This window comes from Saccostrea cucullata, unplaced genomic scaffold (assembly GCF_032062105.1).
Source record: "Saccostrea cucullata isolate Sc308-1 unplaced genomic scaffold, CSIRO_AGI_Scuc_v1 ctg1314, whole genome shotgun sequence".
Lineage (NCBI taxonomy): Eukaryota > Metazoa > Mollusca > Bivalvia > Ostreida > Ostreidae > Saccostrea > Saccostrea cuccullata.
The window spans coordinates 215448-238117 of record NW_026926557.1 but is presented as its reverse complement, the minus strand read 5'-3'; the positions used below and the strand labels follow the sequence as shown (position 1 = coordinate 238117).

Genomic DNA, 22670 nt, shown 5'->3' with positions numbered 1-22670 from the left:
TAATGGTCCGTTCCTTACAAACCTCGTAATTTATAAAATCATTAAAGCATACCCCCCTAAAGCTTCAATTTTAGTGATATTTATTGCAAATGTATAATGTTCTACATTGTAAAAAATAGATAAAAAGCTACATGCTTGGTTTGGAACTTTTTATATACATATACAAGCAGATTTATGTATACTAGAAACAAACAAATGTACACAGATAATTATGATAAACCTATAACAAAATAAAGCATGTAACAATATAAAACAAGAAAAAAATGAAATCAAATGAAAATGGTGAGAGCAAAGTAACTTTTGCTGAGTAAATGTTCACATTTCTGTTAATGTAGGTAATGACAGCACTTTGATACACATATATGTACATGTAATTATAAAATCATAAAAAAATGTCATGAAATGTGAAATAAATTATCATCATTATCGATATACATTGTAAAATACCAATTCATCCTGAGACATTACATCCAAAACCGTCGCCGCACAGTCTAGAAAAAATACTAAGATAAAGTTATTCAAAAAGATACAAAATCGCAAGGCGACCACAACGTTGAATAAAAACACGTACATTCCTATGTCGTTTAAGGGTCAGTCATGTATCTCAAATATGATTCTGAGGAAAATCAGAAAATATACGATAATTAAAGAATGGTATCGTGTAAATTCGGGATGGAAACAGATGGCTCTAATTACAATATCACATTGACAAGGAGGCAGTCAGTTTGTACTCCATACTTCTTCTCCCTACATTGACGAAATTTCTAGATCTGTCGGGTAAATTTGGGATGTCCAAACACATGTGCGTCAAACATCATCTCTGACGAAAATATTGCTTTGATCACAAGACATTCAATTTTAATGGAGCACAACTTCATTTGCACGTGTGTTTATCAAGAAGGGTTTCGCACGTTTTGCATTTTACGTAACAACACCAAATAAATTTGCATTCGCATCTTTGAACTAGTCGTACTACTTGAGTATTATAACCACGCCCACAACACAAGAGGTCACAGCTGTCTGACCCCGATGACGTTTTGTTACATTCACGCCCCTTTGTTCCCAGAATTCCCCTCTTTTTGTTCGCCTTACAGTAATTTGGTGATCTGTGAACGTAAACTAATTCCATATTCGCGATGGGCACTCTTCGCTTCTTTTTTTCTGCTCTCTTTAATTTTCGCAAAGATCGTCTGGCAATTTGAATCGGTGATTCGTATTTTTGTTTTAAGGTATCTCCTATCGTCCGGAAGTCGGATAGCGATTTCCAACAAGTCTGGACTGCGCATGATCCGGAAACTCCATGACATCGACACTTAAACTTCATAAGCTCGGCAACAATCTGCAAAATAGTTGTGAAAAATCAAAATCAATGTGAAACGTCTTTTATGAACATAAACCTACTTTTGAAAATTGGATTTCTTTTGTGAAACAATAAAACTTTAAGAAACAATCATGTCAAGGTCTTCAGATGTGTGGACTCTAAACATTAAAGTTTTGAATATGCAGAGATATATTCTTGTATTCAAGCTAATTGCTGTAGTAACATTTGTCTGCTTCTCCAACTTCAATTCAAATAATTATGAAAAAAAATTAAATTTGAAAAGAATGTGTGTGTTTGTCTGAAATGATAATTACTATGAAAAAAAAAACATTTCGGATTACGTTTAAATTGGTGAAAATTCAATAGCCTAAGGTATCTTCTTGTAGTTTTTAATGCACTGTATTCTGCTGAAATGAAACCCTAAATTTATTGATTAAAAATCTAGTTTAAAATGTCCTTTTTTTCTTGTAAACAAAGGGCATTTGTTGCAAAGAAACTCAATAGATAAAATAACAATAGGCCCATGGGCCACATCGCTCACCTGAGCACTATGGCTAGGAAAAAGTAGGAATTGGTTTATTATTCAAAAGTTTAAATCCAAAAGTAGTTCCATGACCAATCATGGCTTTGCTATTCTTGAGAAGATGATTTTTAAAGAATTTTACTATATATTTCTATGTAAAACTTTGTCGGCCATTGTGGCCCCGCCCTACCCCCGGGGGTCATGATTTGAACAAACTTGGATCTACACTACCTGAGGATGCTTCCATACAAATATGATCAATTATGGCTTTGCTATTCTTGAGAAGAAGATTTTTAAAGAAATTTCCTATATATTTCTATGTAAAACTTTGGTCGGCCATTGTGGCCCCGCCCTACCCCCGGGGGTCATGATTTGAACAAACTTGAATCTACACTACCTGAGGATGCTTCCACATAAATATGATTAATCATGGCTTTGTTATTCTTGAGAAGAAGATTTGTAAAGAATTTTCCTATATACTATATGTCTATGTAAAACTTTGGTCTGCCATTATGGCCCCGCCCTACCCCCGGGGGTCATGATTTGAACAAACTTGAATCTACACTACCTGAGGATGTTTCCCCATAAGTTTCATCTTTCCTGGCACAGTGGTTCTTGAGAAGAAGATTTTTGTAACATGCCACCAAATTTTCGTTAATTCCCAATTATCTCCCCTTGAATGAGGGCGTGGCCCTTCATTTGAACAAACTTGAATCCCCTTAACCCAAGGATGCATTGTGACAAGTTTGGTTGAAATTGGCTCAGTGGTTCTTGAGAAGGAGTCCAAAAAATGTGAAAAGTTTACAGACAGACAGACGGACGCCGGACAAAATGTGATCAGAGAAGCTCACTTGAGCCTTCAGCTCAGGTGAGCTTAAAAAGTTTTATTTTCTAAAAAGAAAAGTTACAAATTAAGGACATGGATAGTTTTTATTTACTTTGTAACAAATAATTTGATAAAAATTGTCTTTCAAATGGCGACTTAAAGTTTAACAAATCCCTTCTTAACTGAAGAAAGTAATTACTAAGAATGTGAAAAAAGCCATATTAACATTGCTGATAATTGAAGAGTAGACAAATTGGCTTCTATAAAACATATTAACCTATTTTAAGGCATGACATGTTTTAGAAGACCATGATGTGTGGACTGGAGATAAAAGGTGATAAGTTGTCTATTTTCGGCTTTATTTTGGTGGTTTACAAAAAAAAAAATAATAATAAACAAATAAGATATACGAGTATATTATTGAATACTTTTGAGAGAGAGAGAGAGAGAGAGCGATTCTACAAAATTTTAAAACCTATGTACGAACTGATACTAAAAGAAAAAATACGTAAATTTTATACATGTATTATTAATAAATAACAATGGATGCAGCCTAGATATCTCAGCTCGCATTTTGAAAATTGGCATAATAAATGAATTTTAAACCTAAACTTTTAAGTAATAAAAGTGAAAGGTGACTTTGTTTTGAACATATGTGTATTGACAATCAAAAGGATGAGAAACAAGTTCTATCAACTTACTAATTGTTCTCATTAAAAAAGAAAGGGAAAATCCACCTAGTAATTATTTTCATGCAAAATAGAAACAAAAAACGCATACAAATAATATATATTTATAAATCCACAAGATTCATTTATGAATTTAATGAACAGCGGCAAAAATGCCAATTTTCAAAAATTCTAATGAAAGGATTTTGTTGCCCCATGTAATCTATGATGTCTAAGTCAAGTGACTTTGCTAAATACATTATATATAAAGGCTACACAATATCGATGACGAAGATGAATTGTGTGTGTGGTATTATCAAGAATGAACAATACGACATTCGTCACAAATAAGATGGATGACTTATTTATTTTTTTGAATCACTATATACTTTAATTTATAACAAGCAAAACTGGCTTCTTAAATTCTCATTAATCTGTCAATTTCCCCTGGTAATGATGATTTCACAATTTATTTTTTAGAATTTGGAAGATTTCTTGTTTGCGGTGACATTGTTGTGTATAAAATAAACGCACACATGTATCTTTTTGGATTAAAATCTTTGTGTGTGTCCTATAGCTACATGTAAGATTATTTTATTAGTTCAATTCTTTGAATATTTGAGAAACTGCACCATATATATCTTTAATTCTTTATCAAACGAGTAAAAATTTAGGTCATTTTTTTTTACTTGAATATTTAAAAAAAAAAATACATTTCTTCTATGACGTCTTTGAAGTTAAATTTCAGAAAATAAAAGGAATAGGAAATATAGGTTATCCATAACCATTAAACATCGAGTGAAATTTTTTTTAAAATAATCATAAAATTGAAATAAAGTTAAATGAAATGGGAAAATAAATCACGTATCGTTGCGTGTGGCTATGTTGCGGTGACCTCCCGCAAGTTGCCAGTAAAGTAAAAGAGAGGGTTTTCCAAGACACATCAATACATCGCATGTCAATTAATAAACACGGAAGAGACAATCTCATCATCCCGGGCCTTTCCGTCAGAGGTCGGAAAAAATCTCGAGAATTACGAGGTTGTCCAAAGAACCACGTGACTCATTACCAAATGAACAATTGTTCGTATACACGGTACCAAAAATACTGACCGAATTTTTTAGGGTGCATACAAATTAATTTCCGTTCGGGTATGTAGTAAAGGGGTTACATTAGTGCAGTGATGAATAAATTAAGTTATCAATTTGTTAAATGCCTCATGTCTATAAATACATATCTTACGTAATTTGTACCTTTGAGAACCAAGAAAAATGTCCAGAATTACAATAAAGGGTGGATCATGAAAAGTTTCAGATTTATTTGATTTCAACCTGCTTCAAATACATAAGGTACAACTTAAACAGATGCCTGTGGGCCACAACGCTCACCTTAGTTACTTTAGCTATACACTGTAATGTATTTATGTACAGTGTAAAAAATATGTTTATACTCCCATGAAAAGTTGTAACCCCATACTATAGTCTCACTCAAAGGTCCCTGAAACCACACACTGCACAGCATGAACATGCTTCAATCTAATTATTATATACTTGGCCTTGCAGTTACTGAAGAAAAAAAAGTTCCTGTGTGCATACCTAATTCTAACCATAACCCATGGGGCATAATTTGAAAGAAAAAGTTTTAACCCCCCCCCCCCTCATAAATTACTATGTAAAACTTTGATCCCCTATTGTTGCCCCACCCCAACCTTTGGGGATATGTTTTGAAAAATTTGGTATATACAGACTTTCACATGAGTTTCATGTCCTCTGGCACACATGTTCTTGAAAAGAACATTTTTAATGACCCCCAACTATTTATTCTCCTTTCTTTATTTCCATCCCTTGAAATAGAACTTGGACCCTTACTTTGACAATTCGAAATTCCCTTCACACAAAGATGTTTTATGACAATTTTGTTTAAAATTGGCCTCATGGTTTTTAGAGTCGTTGAAAATGTAAAAAAAAAAGTTAACAGATGGATGGACAGACAGAAAGAGGAAAGGACGCGGATCAGAAAAAACTCACTTCAGCATTCAGCTCAGGTGAGCTAAAAAGTGACAATCTCAATACCTGAGCTTTAGCAGCAGTTTGAACTGCCTCCAAATATTAATCATATATTACTTCCGGATGTCTCTTTCAAAAACGATATTATGTGTCTGATGCGGACAATTTTTTTAGAGAGATGTTAAATGGTAGGAGCCAGAAGACATCATCATTAAATATTTCCGCAGATACAATGTACATGTACCACCATATCGAAGACAGTTGTTCGTCTTATAAATCTAGTGGAACTTTTCTAGGTAATTGAGTTAGTCATATATTTAAATTATTTTCAAAAATAAAACACAGATCTCTCATGCCTGCAGACAAAAAGTCACTGATGTGTAGCAAAGCCAGATTGCAGTTATAAGCAAATCGCCGGAAGTTAAACAATTGCTCTGGCGTATGGTTACATTCATAGTGCAGCGATGTTAGTTGAGTTTTTTCTCTGTAAAATTGCTTATTTCCTTTTTTATTAATTATTTTGCAAAATGATACAAGATGATGTTAAGTATCAGAGAAATTCTGAAAACTGCATGGTCACATAAAACTCAATCGTATCCATGACAGTCTGGAACGTAAGGAATAATTTCAAAGTGTCTACTGTCATTGCGTGTTGTGTACCCCAATAGATCATATACTAGCCAATTTATCACATAGTCCCAGACAAATTAGTTTTTCTGGACGAAATAACTTTCCAACATAAAAAAATTAATGTAAGCAGACGGGACGCTCGTTTTTAGTCAATAATTAAAACAACTTTTTATTGGTGCCGGTTTCATTTGATCATTGGATTTGTTGTTGGCACAAGAATCCTCTATTCCCTTCTATATTGCAGGACATTAAAAGGACGAACAAACAATTTCAAGCTTTTATTCTCCATTGGTTTTTATATATTTTTATAACATTGAGACTCAACATTAACGGAAACTTTAAAGGAAAAGAATAAGGACATTAAGTTTTTGTCTCCGAAGCCTAATTACTATGCAAATAAAGTTATTCAAACATAGCGCCTTCCTGCCAATTGATCAAAAATGGATACAAGTCTGACCCGACTGTAAGAGGCCTCATAAAGGAAAAATTTACTCTGCTAAACATGGACTTGTTATTTCTGCAATTTTATAATGTTTTTTACTGCGCTGTCAATTTCTTTCCAGGCCCGTATAGTACTGTGTATCTGAAGCAGATTTCTTTGAGACTTTATATAAATTTCGGCAAATACCAGCGTAGATTTATTCCCCATCTCTCGGAAAGCACCCCTTTCCAAATCGATCTTGGTGATCCTTTTGGTGACCATGAGAGTTCATATTATCGCCGCCTATACATGGCTACTTTACGAGGGTTTATAACTCTGTTAAATAGAAATATTTTCCCTTTCATCTTTCAAATTGACTTGCGCTGTGTCCCTGTTGAGAGATAGGAGGATAATCGCGGCTTGCGTCCTTTCTGAGGCGACAGTGTGGAAAATGTCATACTTTTGCACCGTACCAATAAACACTGGGGTTACTTCCCTTTATAATGACAGTCCCTTTGTCCCCCTGAATCATTTTACTTAACCCTTGGGGTTTCATAATATTACTTGTATTTGAAAAGATTCTAGATATTTTTCATAGTAGAAAGGTAAAAATGATAAATCTAATAACATCATTTATTCGAATTTATCAATGGACAGCTTGAATTCTTGTGAATGGGAGTTTATCAAAATAAATGTTATGTTTAAACTTTGAATGAGAAAACCATATATCTTGTGGAGTGTCATTTTCGAAAAAAAAAATGAAATACCAATTATAAACGCACTTTACAACGTTCTAGAAATGTTAATAAAGCTAAAAAATGACCAGTAATATAAACTACAGAGAATCAGAATTCTGATTTACAAAAAATATGAGTTCTATACATTTTGATGAAAGATTTTAGTTCTTTGATTTAAAAAAAAGATAAATGAACCTACAACGCAATCACCAACATATATATAGAGAGAAAGTAACATAGACTAAGTATCATGACTTGTACTTTAAAAGAATGTCTTTAAAATAAAAGATAAAATCTAAACTTGATGTAAAAAGATGTTGGTTATTTGTAAGCCTTAGAATGCAAAGAAGAGTAAAATTCTAATTGGTCTTTACATGAAAGTAACCACAGCCAATCTTTGACCTCTTGCGCATGCGACACGTGGTTATAGCGAGATGATCGCGAGATTTCCAATCAAATAACATGTTGTCTGATCCTATCTAGGACTCTTCAAACACTCCAGTCGTTGTTCTGTGATATCTATCTGACCACTTCAACACTCTCTCGTGTTTTTGACTACCCGAGCATTTGAATCTGCGGTAGTTTTGATTCTTCTGATCATTTCCACTTTCAAACAGGATGATAAATCGAACCCGATCGGTAAATTTTCCAGACACAATACCCGGGGATTAGGGACTCTGTTTGAAATGATATAATCTAAACTTCATACAGACATCTTCAGATCTGTTTTAAACGATTCTTGTTAAAAATAGATTTAATCTGGGAGAAAAAATACATTACGCTTTTTTCCAAGAGAGTTTAATGTAACTATACACAATCTTCTAACAAAAGAGAGTCACTCAAAGATTAGAGATTTTTGAAATTATCAATGGACAGATTTATCACAATGGCTCTTTGAAGAAAGTGATGATGTCGCAAAATAGACACTCAAATGTTTCTTCATCAGAAGACGGTAATTACCGTAATTATCAAATTTTAAAAAAAGTACATCCCTATTATATTGATTTACCTCCTTTTCTGGTATTATCTATATCGAGATACGATCACTGATACATTACTGTCCTATCTAAGGCGGAATTCTCTGACAGATTTAGATAAAAATCAAGATGGGATTATAATACCCTTAACTAGGAGTATCTCCAATTCAGTCGAAATGTAAAAGTGATATCCCACATGACACAAGGGACAAATCATGGAGATGATAAACGTACTCTTCGCTATATACAGACATTACCGAAAAACGAAACCCCCCGTTTTTGAATAAGATATCATTTTCTTGACAAAACAGATAATTAGGAGTATCGGATTGACCTGTTACGGTAGGAATTGGAGTAACACGCTGTTGTAACGAGAATGGAGCACAAACTCGGAGGGTACAATTAGGGACCTTAATCACAAAACGCCAATCTGTTCCAGGGGACCGCCCCTCCCATATCTGACCCTCCTCAAATTTCACGGTATTGTTGCCCCCGTTTCTTGTAATTTATTACCCCTGTTTATTTTTTTCTCATGAAGATCTCTATGTAGAAAATTTGAACTCAATGAAATTTTATGAAAGACGGTAATCCCCTGCAGAAAAGAAAATGATACAAGTATCTTTACTTTAAAACGTTTAATTAAAAATTTAATACCAGCGTGCCTAGAGAATCATACATAATTTTTATGACAACACTACGTTAACACATTGTTAGGTTTTTATTGGCATAGTTTCGACAGATGATATTTCAAAGTGTGAAAGAATTAACACAGCAATTTAAGGATCGCATGTAACACCAACAAATATTTTTAACAGTTCCAAAAATTTCAAAGAAATGTTGACATTGTCATTTTATTTGATAGCAAGTTCCTAACAACTTTGTATATTACATTGTATACGAATATTATAGATCTAAAGAGTTATCACATAATAATGTAGAACATTTCAAAAACAGTGATAATTTCCTTTAAATTATGGGTTTACTAAAAATTGGAAAATATTATGAATTAGAAACGTCACTTTAGAATTCAGATAACAGTTTTCCCTCTCAGCCATGGTACAATATACAGTATTCGAAATGGATTAATTTGAAGAAGCATATTTAAAGCATTATTTAAATGAAAAATCAAAATCATCTAAGAGATCAATATCTCAATTAAAAAAAAAAAGAAATGCATATTTTTAGGAAGGCATTTTTTCTTGCAAAATGAACTGAAAACCAGGGACCCGTTAGTATATAAGTCCCCGTTAAAACGTATTACGCGTATAATTATTTTTCCAAGAAAAGAGTTCTTCTGCAATAGCTTATATTTCGTTTCTTCAGCTGTTTTTGGTGATACATGTACAAGTACATGTATTTAAAGCATAAGTCTAGAAGTTTGAAAAGAATTTGAAATCACTTACAAGAGGGACGCCATTTTTGAGTATTTTTGGCAATGTTTAACTTGATATAACCCCGAAAAATTTTGAAGATAAATTAGTATTATCTTCTTACTGAAAGATTTTATATTTTTTTTTATTGATTGATGATGACATTCACCATAAAAATAATAATTTAGATGGTATTCAAAACAATTCATATACGAGATGGATTGCAAGATTTATGAAGTGTATACTTGTCTGAAGATTTCAGGTGAAAGCCAAAATAATTCATAAATAATTTAATGTAAAATTCTACATGATTAGAAATCATCTATAAATGAATTATAGGCACCGGGTGTAAACAAAAGTCCAGAAAAACTTTGGTTGAATGAAAAAAAAACTTGATGCATTGTACAGTTTAGCTTCGCTATGTCAAGAATTGATGAGATTAGCAGTTGATATCAAGGTAAGATATTAAAATAAATTTTTGAAGTAAATAAGGGAAAAAAGTAATTAAGTAAGTAAATAAATAAAAAGATTACCTGTCGGCCCACTTCGTAATTATGTAGGTTCATTCTGTTCCTGATATTTGCCGATTTTTCAGTACGTTGGGTTTCTGATGCGTCAACAAACTGACGACTAAATTGAATTCCATACTGAACATTGTCACTACATCCCCCCCATTTCCACCCCTCTACCGTATGTTCACCTTCACGTACACTCACATCACACGTGCACGCCGTTAGATTTCCCGCCGTGCATGCTTGCGTCACAGAATGCACGACACCCGCACTTAGAATTGAGTATATAAATGCTGTTTCCCTGGTACCTATAAACAGATGGAGAAAAAAAATATTATAACTTGTATATATATTCAAAAATAAAATTGGATTTATAATGTAAATATAAGATTTGTATTCTGAAGCTTAAGTTTTTTTTTTACTTTTTTTTTTTTTCAAAAGAGAAAAGACTGAAACAGAGACTGTTTACTCCTTACTCCGCGACACTAGAGCAGCTCTAATCATTGCGCACTGCGGGCAAAGAATTTAGATATATGGACAATATTAGCAATCATATTTTTCTATTTCAAGGTAATGTTTTTAGTTCTTGTGAAAGGTACAGTAAAACTCAGATATCGCGAAGTCTTGAAGACTTTTTAATTTTCTTCGCTAATTCGTAATTCGTTATATCCGTATACATGTATGGTTTTTATTCGCAATATCCAGAGAAAGAAGTGTAGATTTAAGGAATCACTGTCTAGTTAGTACAGTATGCCAGGGCATCAACGATAGTGGGAAACATGAGATAATTTGCATAACGGGCGAAGTCCGTTATGCATAAATTATCCCATGTTTCCCACTATCGTTGATGTCCCTGGCATACTATACTAACTAGACAGTGATTCTTTATATTTCCATTTCATTGTGAAATAAAATTGTAGATTTAGACTTTAAAAATGTAGACAAAGATTTAAATTACAAGACGACTCCCATGGCAATTTTAATAGTCCTCGCCCACTGACGTCAAACACAAAGGCAGCCGCACGAGATTTACATGCATATTTGGCCTCCTTAGCATCAGACACAAAGACAGATGCGCACCAGATTTTCATACATATTAGGCCTTCTTAGCTCCTGACCTATCGACCTGCCTAATATACATTCCGGCAGAATTATTTAAGGAATCACTGTCTATTTAGTACAGTATGCCAGGGCTTCAACAATAGTGGGAAACATGGGATAATTTGCATAACGGGCGAAGCCCGTTATGCATAAATTATCCCATGTTTCCCACTAATGTTGATGTCCCTGGCATACTATACTAACTAGACAGTGATTCCTTATATTTCCATTTCATTGTGAGATAGAATTGTAGATTAAGACTCTAAAAATGCAGACATAGATTTAAATTACACGAGGATTGCCATCCCAATTTCAATAGTCCTCGCCCACTGACGTCAACACAACGGCAGCTGCACGAGATTTTCATGCATATTGGGCCTCCTTAGCGTCAGACTCAGAGACAGATGCGCACGAGATTTGCATGCATATTAGGCCTCCTTAGCTCCTGACCTATTGACCTGCCTAATTTACATTCTGGTAGAATGATCAAGATATCAACTCCGCTAACTTTCAGAGTTATCACAGAGAGAAAAATTAGAAATGAAAATACATAATCATCAAAATTACTTTATTACTTTTTTGAATAGATGTTTACAGATAAATGCATATAATACCCCAATGTAAATCTAGGGAGATCCGTAATAGGTCTTTTCTTTATGGCAATCGTACATTTTGCACCTGTTTCTGATCATGAGGTCTGACAATATGATATTGGAAAAGTGTCCTGGTATTTATTCAGATAAACTGAAATGCACCGTCTGTGTCAAATGTAACGCAATATATAACATTCCACAAAACATGCTGGGCTTTGTAATACAAGGTTTACAGAATGTAATTTAAGGGATGGCATTCCTTATAAAGTAGGCCGTTTGTTATTCTTGTTTAATTCCCTAATCTTCCGCTAAACTTGATCTTAACACTGCGATCTTGGTGTATGGCACATTAATTTATGCTAATCTTTCTTGATCCTCTGAACTCTTTTTTTCAGTTAACTTTGCTCTATTTATCAATGCTTTCGATTGAGCCTATCGACGCAGTTTCGGAGTGGAAAAAACTCGGTCTAAACTGTCCCAAATTTAACTGGTCGGCTAAGCTTTGGTAATCTCTAAATAATAAACAAGGGAAACATTTTTACTTTCAAAGATAGATCCATCAGTTGTCAAGGTCAACTCTGATTTCATTTTGTACTTTGAAAATTAAGTGTGAGCAGCATGTATATTGTATATGTTTAAATAAATGTACGTGCATATTGACCTTTTACTTCCTTTTTTCTAGTTTGGTAAATACGGTTTATGCAGTTATGGAATGCCCAAAAAATATATGTTTTAATACATGTAATAAAAGTTTTCTTTTTTCTGAGAAGAGGAAAACAAAAAACAAAAATAAAATAAAAAACGCTATTTAGGTATGAACATGTTCTTACAAACAGATTATTTCAAAATTGAGTATATATAGTTTTCACTATAACGATCCAAGAAAGTCCAAAGTTGTAATATATATATGCAAAGGTATGCATATGCTGGAATAAAACAAATATACATATTGATTGATTGATATTGTATCTTGTTTAACGTCCCTCTCGAGAATTTTTCACTCATATAAAGACATCGCCATTTGCCGCGGTGGAGTACGAGCTGCAATATTTCCTATACTCGGCACTCGGGGCCATTGTGCATTGTGGGGTCTATTACGTGCCAGCACCTATACTGTGACCTCGGTTTATACAGTCTCATCCGAAGGACCGGTCTCCATGTCCCACAGGTTTATATGAAATATGAAGCTAAAGATAAATTAGAGAAAATTTAGTTCAGCGCAAGAAAATTTGTACGTTGCAAAATGTAGCAAGATACATTATGTACTTGATTTAATACCCGCATATGTTGTTGTTGTTGTTTTTTTTTTTTTTTTTTTGCTTGACTAGTGACAGAAAATTACTCTGCATATTTATTTTGCATATTAATAAACTTCTAGCCTATATGCAATTTATATGCAGTAGATTATCAAATTTGCTTTAAGAGAAAAAAATCAGTATGTTTATAAATGCCTTTAATATTACCCTACTTGAAGAAGAGAAAAGGTCTACATGTAGACATAGGAGCTGCAGAGTCAAGGAACAAACTTGTCCAAAACATCTTGTATACATTTGTACAACTAATCATTGTCAAATACACAATACTCAAAATATCGCACAGTATAGATAACGTGATCCGCCGATTGTTACACTTATTTACAACAGATGGATTCTGTGATCCGCTCATTAAGATAGGCGTGTGAACAAGTTAAGAGTATGTTTACCGTTTGATAATACTTGAGATTGGGTTTCGGGGTGGTCTACCCCCATCATTCTTTGTCCTTAATCCACCCCAGGCCTATCTCTCAGTATATCAGAGGACTGATGATTTATACACGTAGATTAGTCCCCCCTCTGATCTAGGGAGGTTATGCTTGAAGGAAGATTTAAGACCGTTGTGTTTTAGTAAAGATACAGGCTATCTTTTTGATATTCTTTAATTCATTATTGCATTATTTTGTCAATGTTGAGAACTTGATTGAGAAATTGAAACACATGAAGCTTGTTCGTAAAGGGTGTATAGTATATTGATAAATACTATCACCGAAAAATATATTTTAAAAACAAAGAAAAAAAGATTTAAATAAAAAAATGATATTTGTGCTAGCCTTTCTTTGTCGTACATTATTTCCTAGTTATACATGTGATTTATTTCTTTATAAAGCTAAACCAAATAGGTTTGGGTGTATATAAATATGCATCTGTAAACCTAATATGCCGTGTTTTCGTGCATCAGTTTTTTTTTCTTAAATTAAGCGTAAAGAGTGAAAATTTTCTTCTCTTAGCCTATCTTAATTTAAACAGTAATGATAATTCGGTCAAACATGAATTTTAAATGTAATTTCTTTCGAGATCGTGACTATTTTTATACCCCCAAAGAACAGCTAATTGTTAGATTTTTTCAGAAAAAACTTCCTGTGCTCCAAATTCTTCACTAGAGTTTTCACTTGTATTTTTCTAACATCTTTATGCGCCAGCACTTTTTTTCTTTTTTTTTTTTGCATGTAAGATCAGATAACAATTATGCTCGTTAAGTTCTCTCTGAATTAGATGTAAATCAGATTACGTGTCAAACGGTAACATACGAGATGTAATGGGAACCACGTGCTTTCATGCACAGAAGTGAGTACCTTTTCCTTCGTATCATTAAAGGAACAAAGTTATGAAAATATGCATGTTATAAAAAGTTTCTTAGATGATAAAAATGTTATCAGACCGATAAAACCGTTTTCTGCTGTGTTAAATGTGCAAAAAATATATGAAATCAATATGCTTCGTTTTCTCTCTATTTCATATGAAATAAAGTTGATGCATCTAAGAAACTTCAAGTACAAAATTTTGTGATGATAAAGGAGAAAATTATGTAAGTGTTATGATGATTATCAAAGGGGAGAAAATTAAACAAGTGTTTGGGTATTTATCAAGAAAGCATCTTTATTACTTCCGAAAAATATATAGATAAAAAAATATCTGAATTTTAAGATATACGAATTTCCCCTGACCATTTAGCGAGATATATTTATGTGATAACTTGGAAGAAAAGTGATGGATTTTATTTATTAGAATTCATTTCTGACATTAGCATGTATAGTTGAATGCCCATTTGAACTTTCATCCTACAGGTTAGGACGTGAAAACTATCCCATTAAAACTGCTGTCTCTTTTCCTTTCAAAAGAAATACAGGGAAAAAAATGAAAGATATTTTTTTTGTTTTCATACGGTGTTTTTTCCTTCTTGAAAAAAAAGTTGAAAAAGCAGATTTATTGATACTCTGAACAAGTGAAAAAAAATGTTACGACATAACTATTTTCTTTGTAATATAGTTTAAACGTTATGTAATGCCCTCTACTTAAACAATAATGGAGCAAGAATTGTTTTATTGTGTTTATCCCAAAGATCTGTGAGCTTACTTTTTATCCCAGCAGGCAATCTCTATTTTTGTCGACTTTTAGAGGAGTGAAAGCAATTCCTTATAAGATAAAGGGATATAGAATTTCCGAAAACAATTCTCGATACCCTCTCAAGGTCTAGAAACTCATGCACAAAAACCATTAATGACAACAGAAAATATTACTTTTGGTTTTTTGTAAGTTAAGAAATAGCAAAACGTTTTAATTCTTTTATATATTAAATTGAGCTTCACTTCAGAAATCTATGTTTTATTCTGTGACATATTTTCCCCCCTTTAAGAAAATAATCACAATTTTTGATTTCAAAACCCTGTTTTTTTCTTATGGAGCTTCTAGATATTTTTTCTTCGACAAAACAAAACATTTTTTTTATTTATATGTACATGTAAAGAGGTTAAAATATTCAGTAAGCTAGTGTACTTTGGGGGGGGGGGGTGTTTCTGATTTCCCTTTTTTCTCTACTCTAGCTCTCTTAGAAAGTTGCAATCTTCGTCTGTATGTTCGGAATGCCTCGGCATCGTTCTATTTCACGCTTGACTGTTCTGGAAATTAAAACGTTTTATGGCGACAATTGTAGGACAGAAATGAATGGTTTTTTATTGAGAGGGATTACATTCGCTAACGTTCACACACAAATGAGAAACATATCAGACTACGAATCATTTAACGTTAATATCTTCTCCAAAGAGAGGAAGACTCATTAACGTGTTCAATTTACCGGAGTATACAAGTTTAATGTAATTCACAGGTATCTATGTATAGTTAGTCAAAAGCCACCTTCTTATTAGCAAAGATGAATGAAAATGAAAACTAAGCGAACGTATTCATGCTGTCAGCGTTGTATTGAGTGCCGTAATTCATCCTTACAAAGGTATATCAATATTTATGTTTATCAAGCTTTTTCAACTTTCTTTAATTTAAAAATAAGCAAATTAATTCTTTTAAACATTTTGTACATCAATTACACTTTATTTTGATAACTTTGATATACGCTAATACGACAAATGGAACTTCGTTTAGAACAATGTCATGAGCTCCTTAAAATAGAAATGAATGGAATCAAAATTTTCAAATGATACAGACGCCAGATAATTAAGATTCCAATAAAATTTACGTTGTTTTTAATGCAAAAATGTTTGTGATTATATTACATGGTGTGATAAAAGTTAACAGTTTTACGATATTTTGAGAGTTTGATCTACAATCGCGTCGCGGTGTGTTACTTCTACTATCAGTAGCTGTGAGAGATTAATTCCCGCCAAAAGGACGCAGGTCGTCTGCTAGAAGCAAGTGTCGCGGGGTTGCCAGTCTCGTAAATTTACTTGATTATATTGAAGCAAGTCCTATTTACATAACAACTGATCCCTATATTCAGCGAGCTAGATAAATGAATTCCTTCAGGTTTCAATAAATACAAAAAAATGTCCTACCCGAGACAAAGACCCAAGGTGAATTATTTTTATCGGCGGAGGGATATGATGGCAAAAGGATGCAAAGACACCGATGACACAGGTCAATGAGTTCAATTTTGTTCACGCCTGATTAATTTATGCAAATTTGGAATTGATGATGAATATGGTGAAAGAAATTTGGAGATTAAAATGCATAATATTAATCACGGTCATTTACTCTTAAAGTGTTGAGGCAGAGTTTGGAATGGGACACAAACTAGTTTTCACTTCTTATGAAATGATTCAAGCCAATCTTATACTTCGTAATTATTATACTGAACACATATATTGTACATTTACTTTATTTGTTAACGTGTAAAAGCACAAGGCTTCCACTTCTACTCTATTATAAAATAATTTGCTATCATGAACAGAATGACTTAAATAAGTACCTGATAAAATATAGAAGAACTTTGGATGAAAAAAATGATTATGATCAATTATCTGTATCTTTTTGTTAATCTAAAAGTTTGACAATTTATACCACACTCTGCCACTAAATTAAAAAAAAAACACTTTCAATGTCAATTTGTCCGAAGATACCGGAATGGTATGTCAAGATATTGCACATTTTCTACATGACAATGAAAAGCTATATAAGACTGGTAGAAAATGAAGCACAGGCTTTCATTATTCTTTTACGATCTCGATTGTTAGATTCCTGGCAGGTGCGCGGAGGGGGGAGAAACAAGCGACAACTTAAACATTTATTGTCCCCTAACACCAACCCCCAATTCAACAGAACAGCATTTAATGTCCGAAATATTTCACATCAAAGATTCTCAGTTTGAATCATCGAGAGCTCGTGTTTGTTTTAAATGTCAGAACAGAAAAAAAGTGGTCAAATACGTTTTTATAGAAAGTTGCGAAAGTTTAAATACTTGGAATACTTTGTATATTCACAAGCAAATAAAAGTTTCTTTTCCAAGGCATTTTCTTGTTCTTTCCATTTGACTTCGACAGTTAACATTTTAAGCCTTAGCTTTGTTCCCCCACCCAAAGAGTAAAACCGTGGGAAATATAAGATAAATATTCTTGCATAACCTTGTGCATAAATCTGTTATGAATTGCTTGTTTTCAATATCAAAGGATGTTATATCATAATTAGTTGCGAACACATGATGTGATTCTAGTTAAGTTTTAGAACTTGTGTTTAGAGAGCTTAGAAGATATATATTTTTGCAAAACAATCTACGAAAAAAAAATCAATGATTTTTATCTCCCTACTCTGTTTTTCCCCAATCAGTGAAAAATTTATTTCAGAATTATATTTTTATCTCAGTAATATATTCTTTCCACAATAACATGGAGACAGAAATAAAAAAAGAAAAAAAGAAATTAAATTCTTTTACAAAAATCCATGGATATAGCATTACCTTTTCTCAGCACGTGGCCAAAAATGGAATAATTTGAGCTCAGGGTACAATTCCACCTCTCATTACGAAATTGAGCCTGACATTCGTAAATGGCCTTTTTCGCGCCTTCGCTGACGCTCTTTAGCGCCTGAGGGTTCTGTATACATAAAAGATTCTTCTGCTTATCCACAAGACCGGGGAAATTACTGCACGAATTCTCTTTTGGTGCAGTAATTGAAGAAACGCCTAAATACCTGAAAGAATGAAAAAAATATATTGAATGTCAAGTTTTTGTTGAAAAATATTTTCATGTATTTCTTGCATAATAAACATTCAACTTGATATTTATTTTTTTTGAAAGTTAGAAAAAATCACATCATAAATATTAGTTAAAACGACAGATTGTGATAAAAGTGAAAATATATATATGAAGCTTGTTTTTAGCCCCTTGCTGTAAATCAACTTTTTCTTACCAAAAAGAGTCTAAAATTGGGGAAAAAAGCTCAATTCATTAATTTAATCTTTAAAAATAAAATGACAATTGCTTACACGTATATTTTGGTACATATCTAGCTTAAACATATTTGATTGAAAAGTCCATTCGCACATCTTATACATGTGTCATCTGCTTGAAGATGCTTCTGTTGTAATGCAAAGTCAGGGATTAAGATCCAGCCAAGTACATATATAAAATACATTCATGTTGATGCAGACGTCAATTTTATTTTCTTGTAATTACTTTGGTAACAAACGTTTATTCAAAAAACTAAACATGTACATGGACCCATAAATTAAATTCAGTTTTCACTGCTTAGAAACCAAGCCCATGATAGAAATAAAAATATATATTATGGAGCCTAGTCTTATAAACATACTTCAGACCGTGAATTTACTTACAATGGCTTTTTGTAAAGTGAGAAAATGCAGTAATTTCTCTTGACCAAAAACTGAAGTAATTTGGGATCATTTGATATACAAGGAACGGAGTTTTTACGCATAATTTTTAGAGATTTTATTTTTTGCACTTTCCGATGCATCGAGTCGAGAAATTTGTCAAACTGTGGCACAATAAGCGAGAATCTTCAATCATTATCTATACACGAAAGTGAATTAGCCGTGTCTAAATATGCGATATAAAATTTCCAGAGCCAAACACAGTGTACCACTATTATATACACCTGATATTCCAACTAAACGTCAAACGTATCAGCTGAGAAAAAAAATGAATGAACGCGAATACATCGACACATTTACTTTCTCTTTCGAGAAATTAAAGGAGTGCGGTGTTACTTGCAATCAAAAGATAAAACCTTCGGTGCATTAAATTGATAAAACAACGATAAACATGTATAAATATTGGTGGTGTTCCTTTTTCATTATTCCATTCCGATGTATTTTCCTTCTATCTTTTATCGTGTCAAAAAACGATACAAATTAGTCCACAAGTGGCAGTTATTAGCACCCAAAGATGTGACTTAAAATATATTAAGCTCTTACACGCTTTGTCGGTTTGCCTCTAAATTGACAAATTTATCAGCTTGAAACCATTCATTTTAACGATAAACGAGTCCCTGTTTAGTCGGCACCCTGAAAACCAAGGAAAAATTTAGGGTCGACTTTGTAGAGAATTTCCGCACGAGACGGATAAACAGGATACTTAAAAGAAATAGCTACCCTGCACGTATTTTCGAGCTCTAAAATATTTCTGTTAATCTTTTGAATTTATGTATCTTAAAAACCTAAAATTGCTTTATTCTTGCACTACATGGGACCTATTCATATTTGTAAAGTTTATGCACCTTAATTGTTATCAATCAAAAAAAAAAAAACCCAGAAAACTTAAGAATATTGATTGCTTTGACGTAAACGCGTAATGAAAAGATTTAATTTATAATTGAAAAATTCTTAAAGGAAAATTGTTAAAATGTGAAATAAGCGCACAATTCTACCAATATTCGTGTTTATAATAATAAAAAAAAAATAATAAGATAGGCCCCTCCATCCTAAATATTGTTCAGTTTGTAGGAATAATTAAATACCATAATTACTTATTTACTTACATCCAGTTACCAAACGATTGTGATGGTGAAATTAGAACCCAAAGTAAAAACAGAAATCGTAGTACACACAGTAAAGGCTCGAAGGAATAATTATCCATCGTCATCACGTTAAAGAAATCCAATGCTTAAAACGATTAATATCCGCAAACACTACGTATCGATACATTGAAGATGATTTTCCGTGTCACCAATGCCACTGAAATACGTTAAACACCTTTATCGTCATTTAGTATGCATGGGGGTTTACCGAACTCTATAGTTAGGATACACAGCAATGTTACAGGTAACGCGATTGGTTAATCTACTTTGTCACGTGATTTATTTTTATGACTGAATGAAAAGAAAAAAAGAAAATAAATATTGCTTTAAATGATGGATTCATTGAAAGACGAGTAGGTAATACAATTTATCCATGCATTTAGAAGTTGTTTTCTTTTCCGTTTTATTTGTAAACATATGAAGAGTGTGTGGGGAGAAAGATCAACATCTAACACAGGGGTGAAAATATTCTCTTTCCGCAAACGCACTTTAAACACAAACATTTCATAAATGCTTCAATACCAGTGGGGTATTTTCTAGCTATAATGTGAAATTAAAACAAATTTTTCGTCAACTATTTCAACAGGTTCATTTCGTGCAGCTTGTAATTTTTCAGGGGGTAGTTCATGATCAAGCATAAACCGCGCGATAACACCTTTCTTTATTTCCTTTCATCTCATTGTTTTACGACGCAGGTGCGAATTTTGTGTGTGGTATGATAGTGTGATTTTATAGTCCTATCTTAATACATGTATCTACACCACTTGATACTCATTATGATTTATTATAGCTATTCCTTTTATTTAATTGTTTACGAATAGACCGTATTGCTGTCTTCATAAAGTAAAAATAAAAGAATTTTCAAATTCAACAAAAATCATTAAACACTTACACAATTAAATTCACAAAGGTTTTAAATGATTAAGGCTCTAATTTTCAATTTACTATTTAGATAGATGGCATTTTGAATCTGCCTTCCTCCGAAATATACCCCCTTTCCTGTTAATCTGATTTACCAGTCGATCGTATGATTTTACATATACATGTACTTACATGTTGTATCTTCATCCTTAATTTTAAAACAAATTTAATGATTGATAAACGATTAAATAGGTATTTGATTTTAACATTTTTAGACCCACAGGGCTGAAAATACCCTTGTTATTTTGTCAAGAAATTAATAAGACACTATCAAATTAATAATAAAATGACCATTAACACGTCAAATACTCAAAGTGTGACCAGAGGCAATTCGGGCTGTACAATTAGCAGGTTTTCATGTTTTGAATGTGTTCGATTAGACAGACACGATCGATCAATTGTCCGTCAACAAGCTTTTAAGTTGTCTCTTAAATCTCGTGTGATCTGTTTTATGATTGAGGTTAGAGGGACACACACGACGAGATCTTCGAGAGACTTTATACGGTAGTCGCCAAAATACTATAAAAAGAAACCATATTGGATTTATACATGTAGATAATGAGCAAGTGATATAAATGTTGTTTTATTTTATTAGAGAATCATCGTAGACTTCCTTATTTATATGTACGTGTATAAAATGCTGGCAAGGTCGAAAATAGTCTGGGGCTCATTAAAAGGTGCATTGACTAAGTACATATGTATACTAATAAAATTTATTACCTAATCAAGTGAATTTTGTTGTTTTATTAGAGATTTAATATTTTCATCTATTCTGGATGTGTTTTCAGTTTTACTTATCTTTTCAAACCGATCTATTGACCGGTCAATAGAATGCGCGTTCTATTGACCGGTCAATAGACTGTGCGTTCTATTGACCGGTGACGTATTTCGTCAAAAACGATCCGGGTTTCGAATTTAGTTGTTTGTAACACTGGACAGACATGGCAAACAATCATCTTATTCGATCTTTCTGCATTGGTTTTAAAAATTGTGTGATTTCAATGGTCGGATATTTTATTTAACGAGAGTTACTTTTCATTAATACACTGTGGGATGTGGAGACTGGTCCTTCGGGTGAGACCTATCAACCGAGGTCCCGTGTAGCAGTAGGTGCTCTGCTGGCACGGAAAAGGTCCCTCTCCACCGGGAAGTGGTGGCATCTCCATAAGAGTGAAAAATTTTCGAGAGGAATTTAAACAATAGTCTATACAATCAATATCTAATTAATATTACAGATGCACCATATCTAGGTAAAAATAAACAATATGGTACGGGAACCTTATGCACTGAATATACAATTGTGAACACTTAATACGGAAAATAAAATTAGGTAATAAAACAATTATTTAATGCCTGAACAGTCAATAGACCAGAAAATTTTTCCCTTGGTGCAGGGAACAGCTCAGTGTGTTCTATTGCCGCTGGCCTCGGGCAATAGAACACACTGAGCTGTTCCCTGCACCTCGGGTCTATTGACTGCTCAGGCATTAAATAATTGTATTATATGAGACTTACAATATACATGTATAGAAAATATGAGATTAAGAATACTAAGTCTTATAAATAAATGAGAATGTTTCAAAAAGTAAATGCATATCAATACACAGGGTTCCCAGTTTTTATTTCATCTCAGTAAGACTTAAGGATATACATGTATAATAAATGTATACACCGTATGTACTTAACAATTACTTATACTCGTAGTTGTAAAGTTTTCTTTCTGTCACTAAATTTTATATTTCTAGCTTCTTGTACTAAATGTGCAAATAA

The 22670-nt window shown here is 32.9% G+C and overlaps 1 protein-coding gene across 1 annotated transcript; it reads right to left on the bottom strand.

Annotated features, from left to right (window-relative positions):
- Positions 1-139: 139 nt before the first annotated feature.
- LOC134272053 (protein Wnt-16-like) lies at positions 140-20205 on the bottom strand. The gene is made up of 4 exons (XM_062754290.1): positions 19941-20205; positions 17902-18134; positions 10013-10299; positions 140-1339 (listed from the first exon to the last, which is right to left on the bottom strand). The coding sequence occupies exons 1-4, from the start codon at positions 20042-20044 to the stop codon at positions 875-877; spliced, it is 1089 nt and encodes a 362-aa protein (XP_062610274.1). The 5' UTR covers positions 20045-20205; the 3' UTR covers positions 140-874.
- Between the last annotated feature and the right edge of the window lie 2465 nt (positions 20206-22670).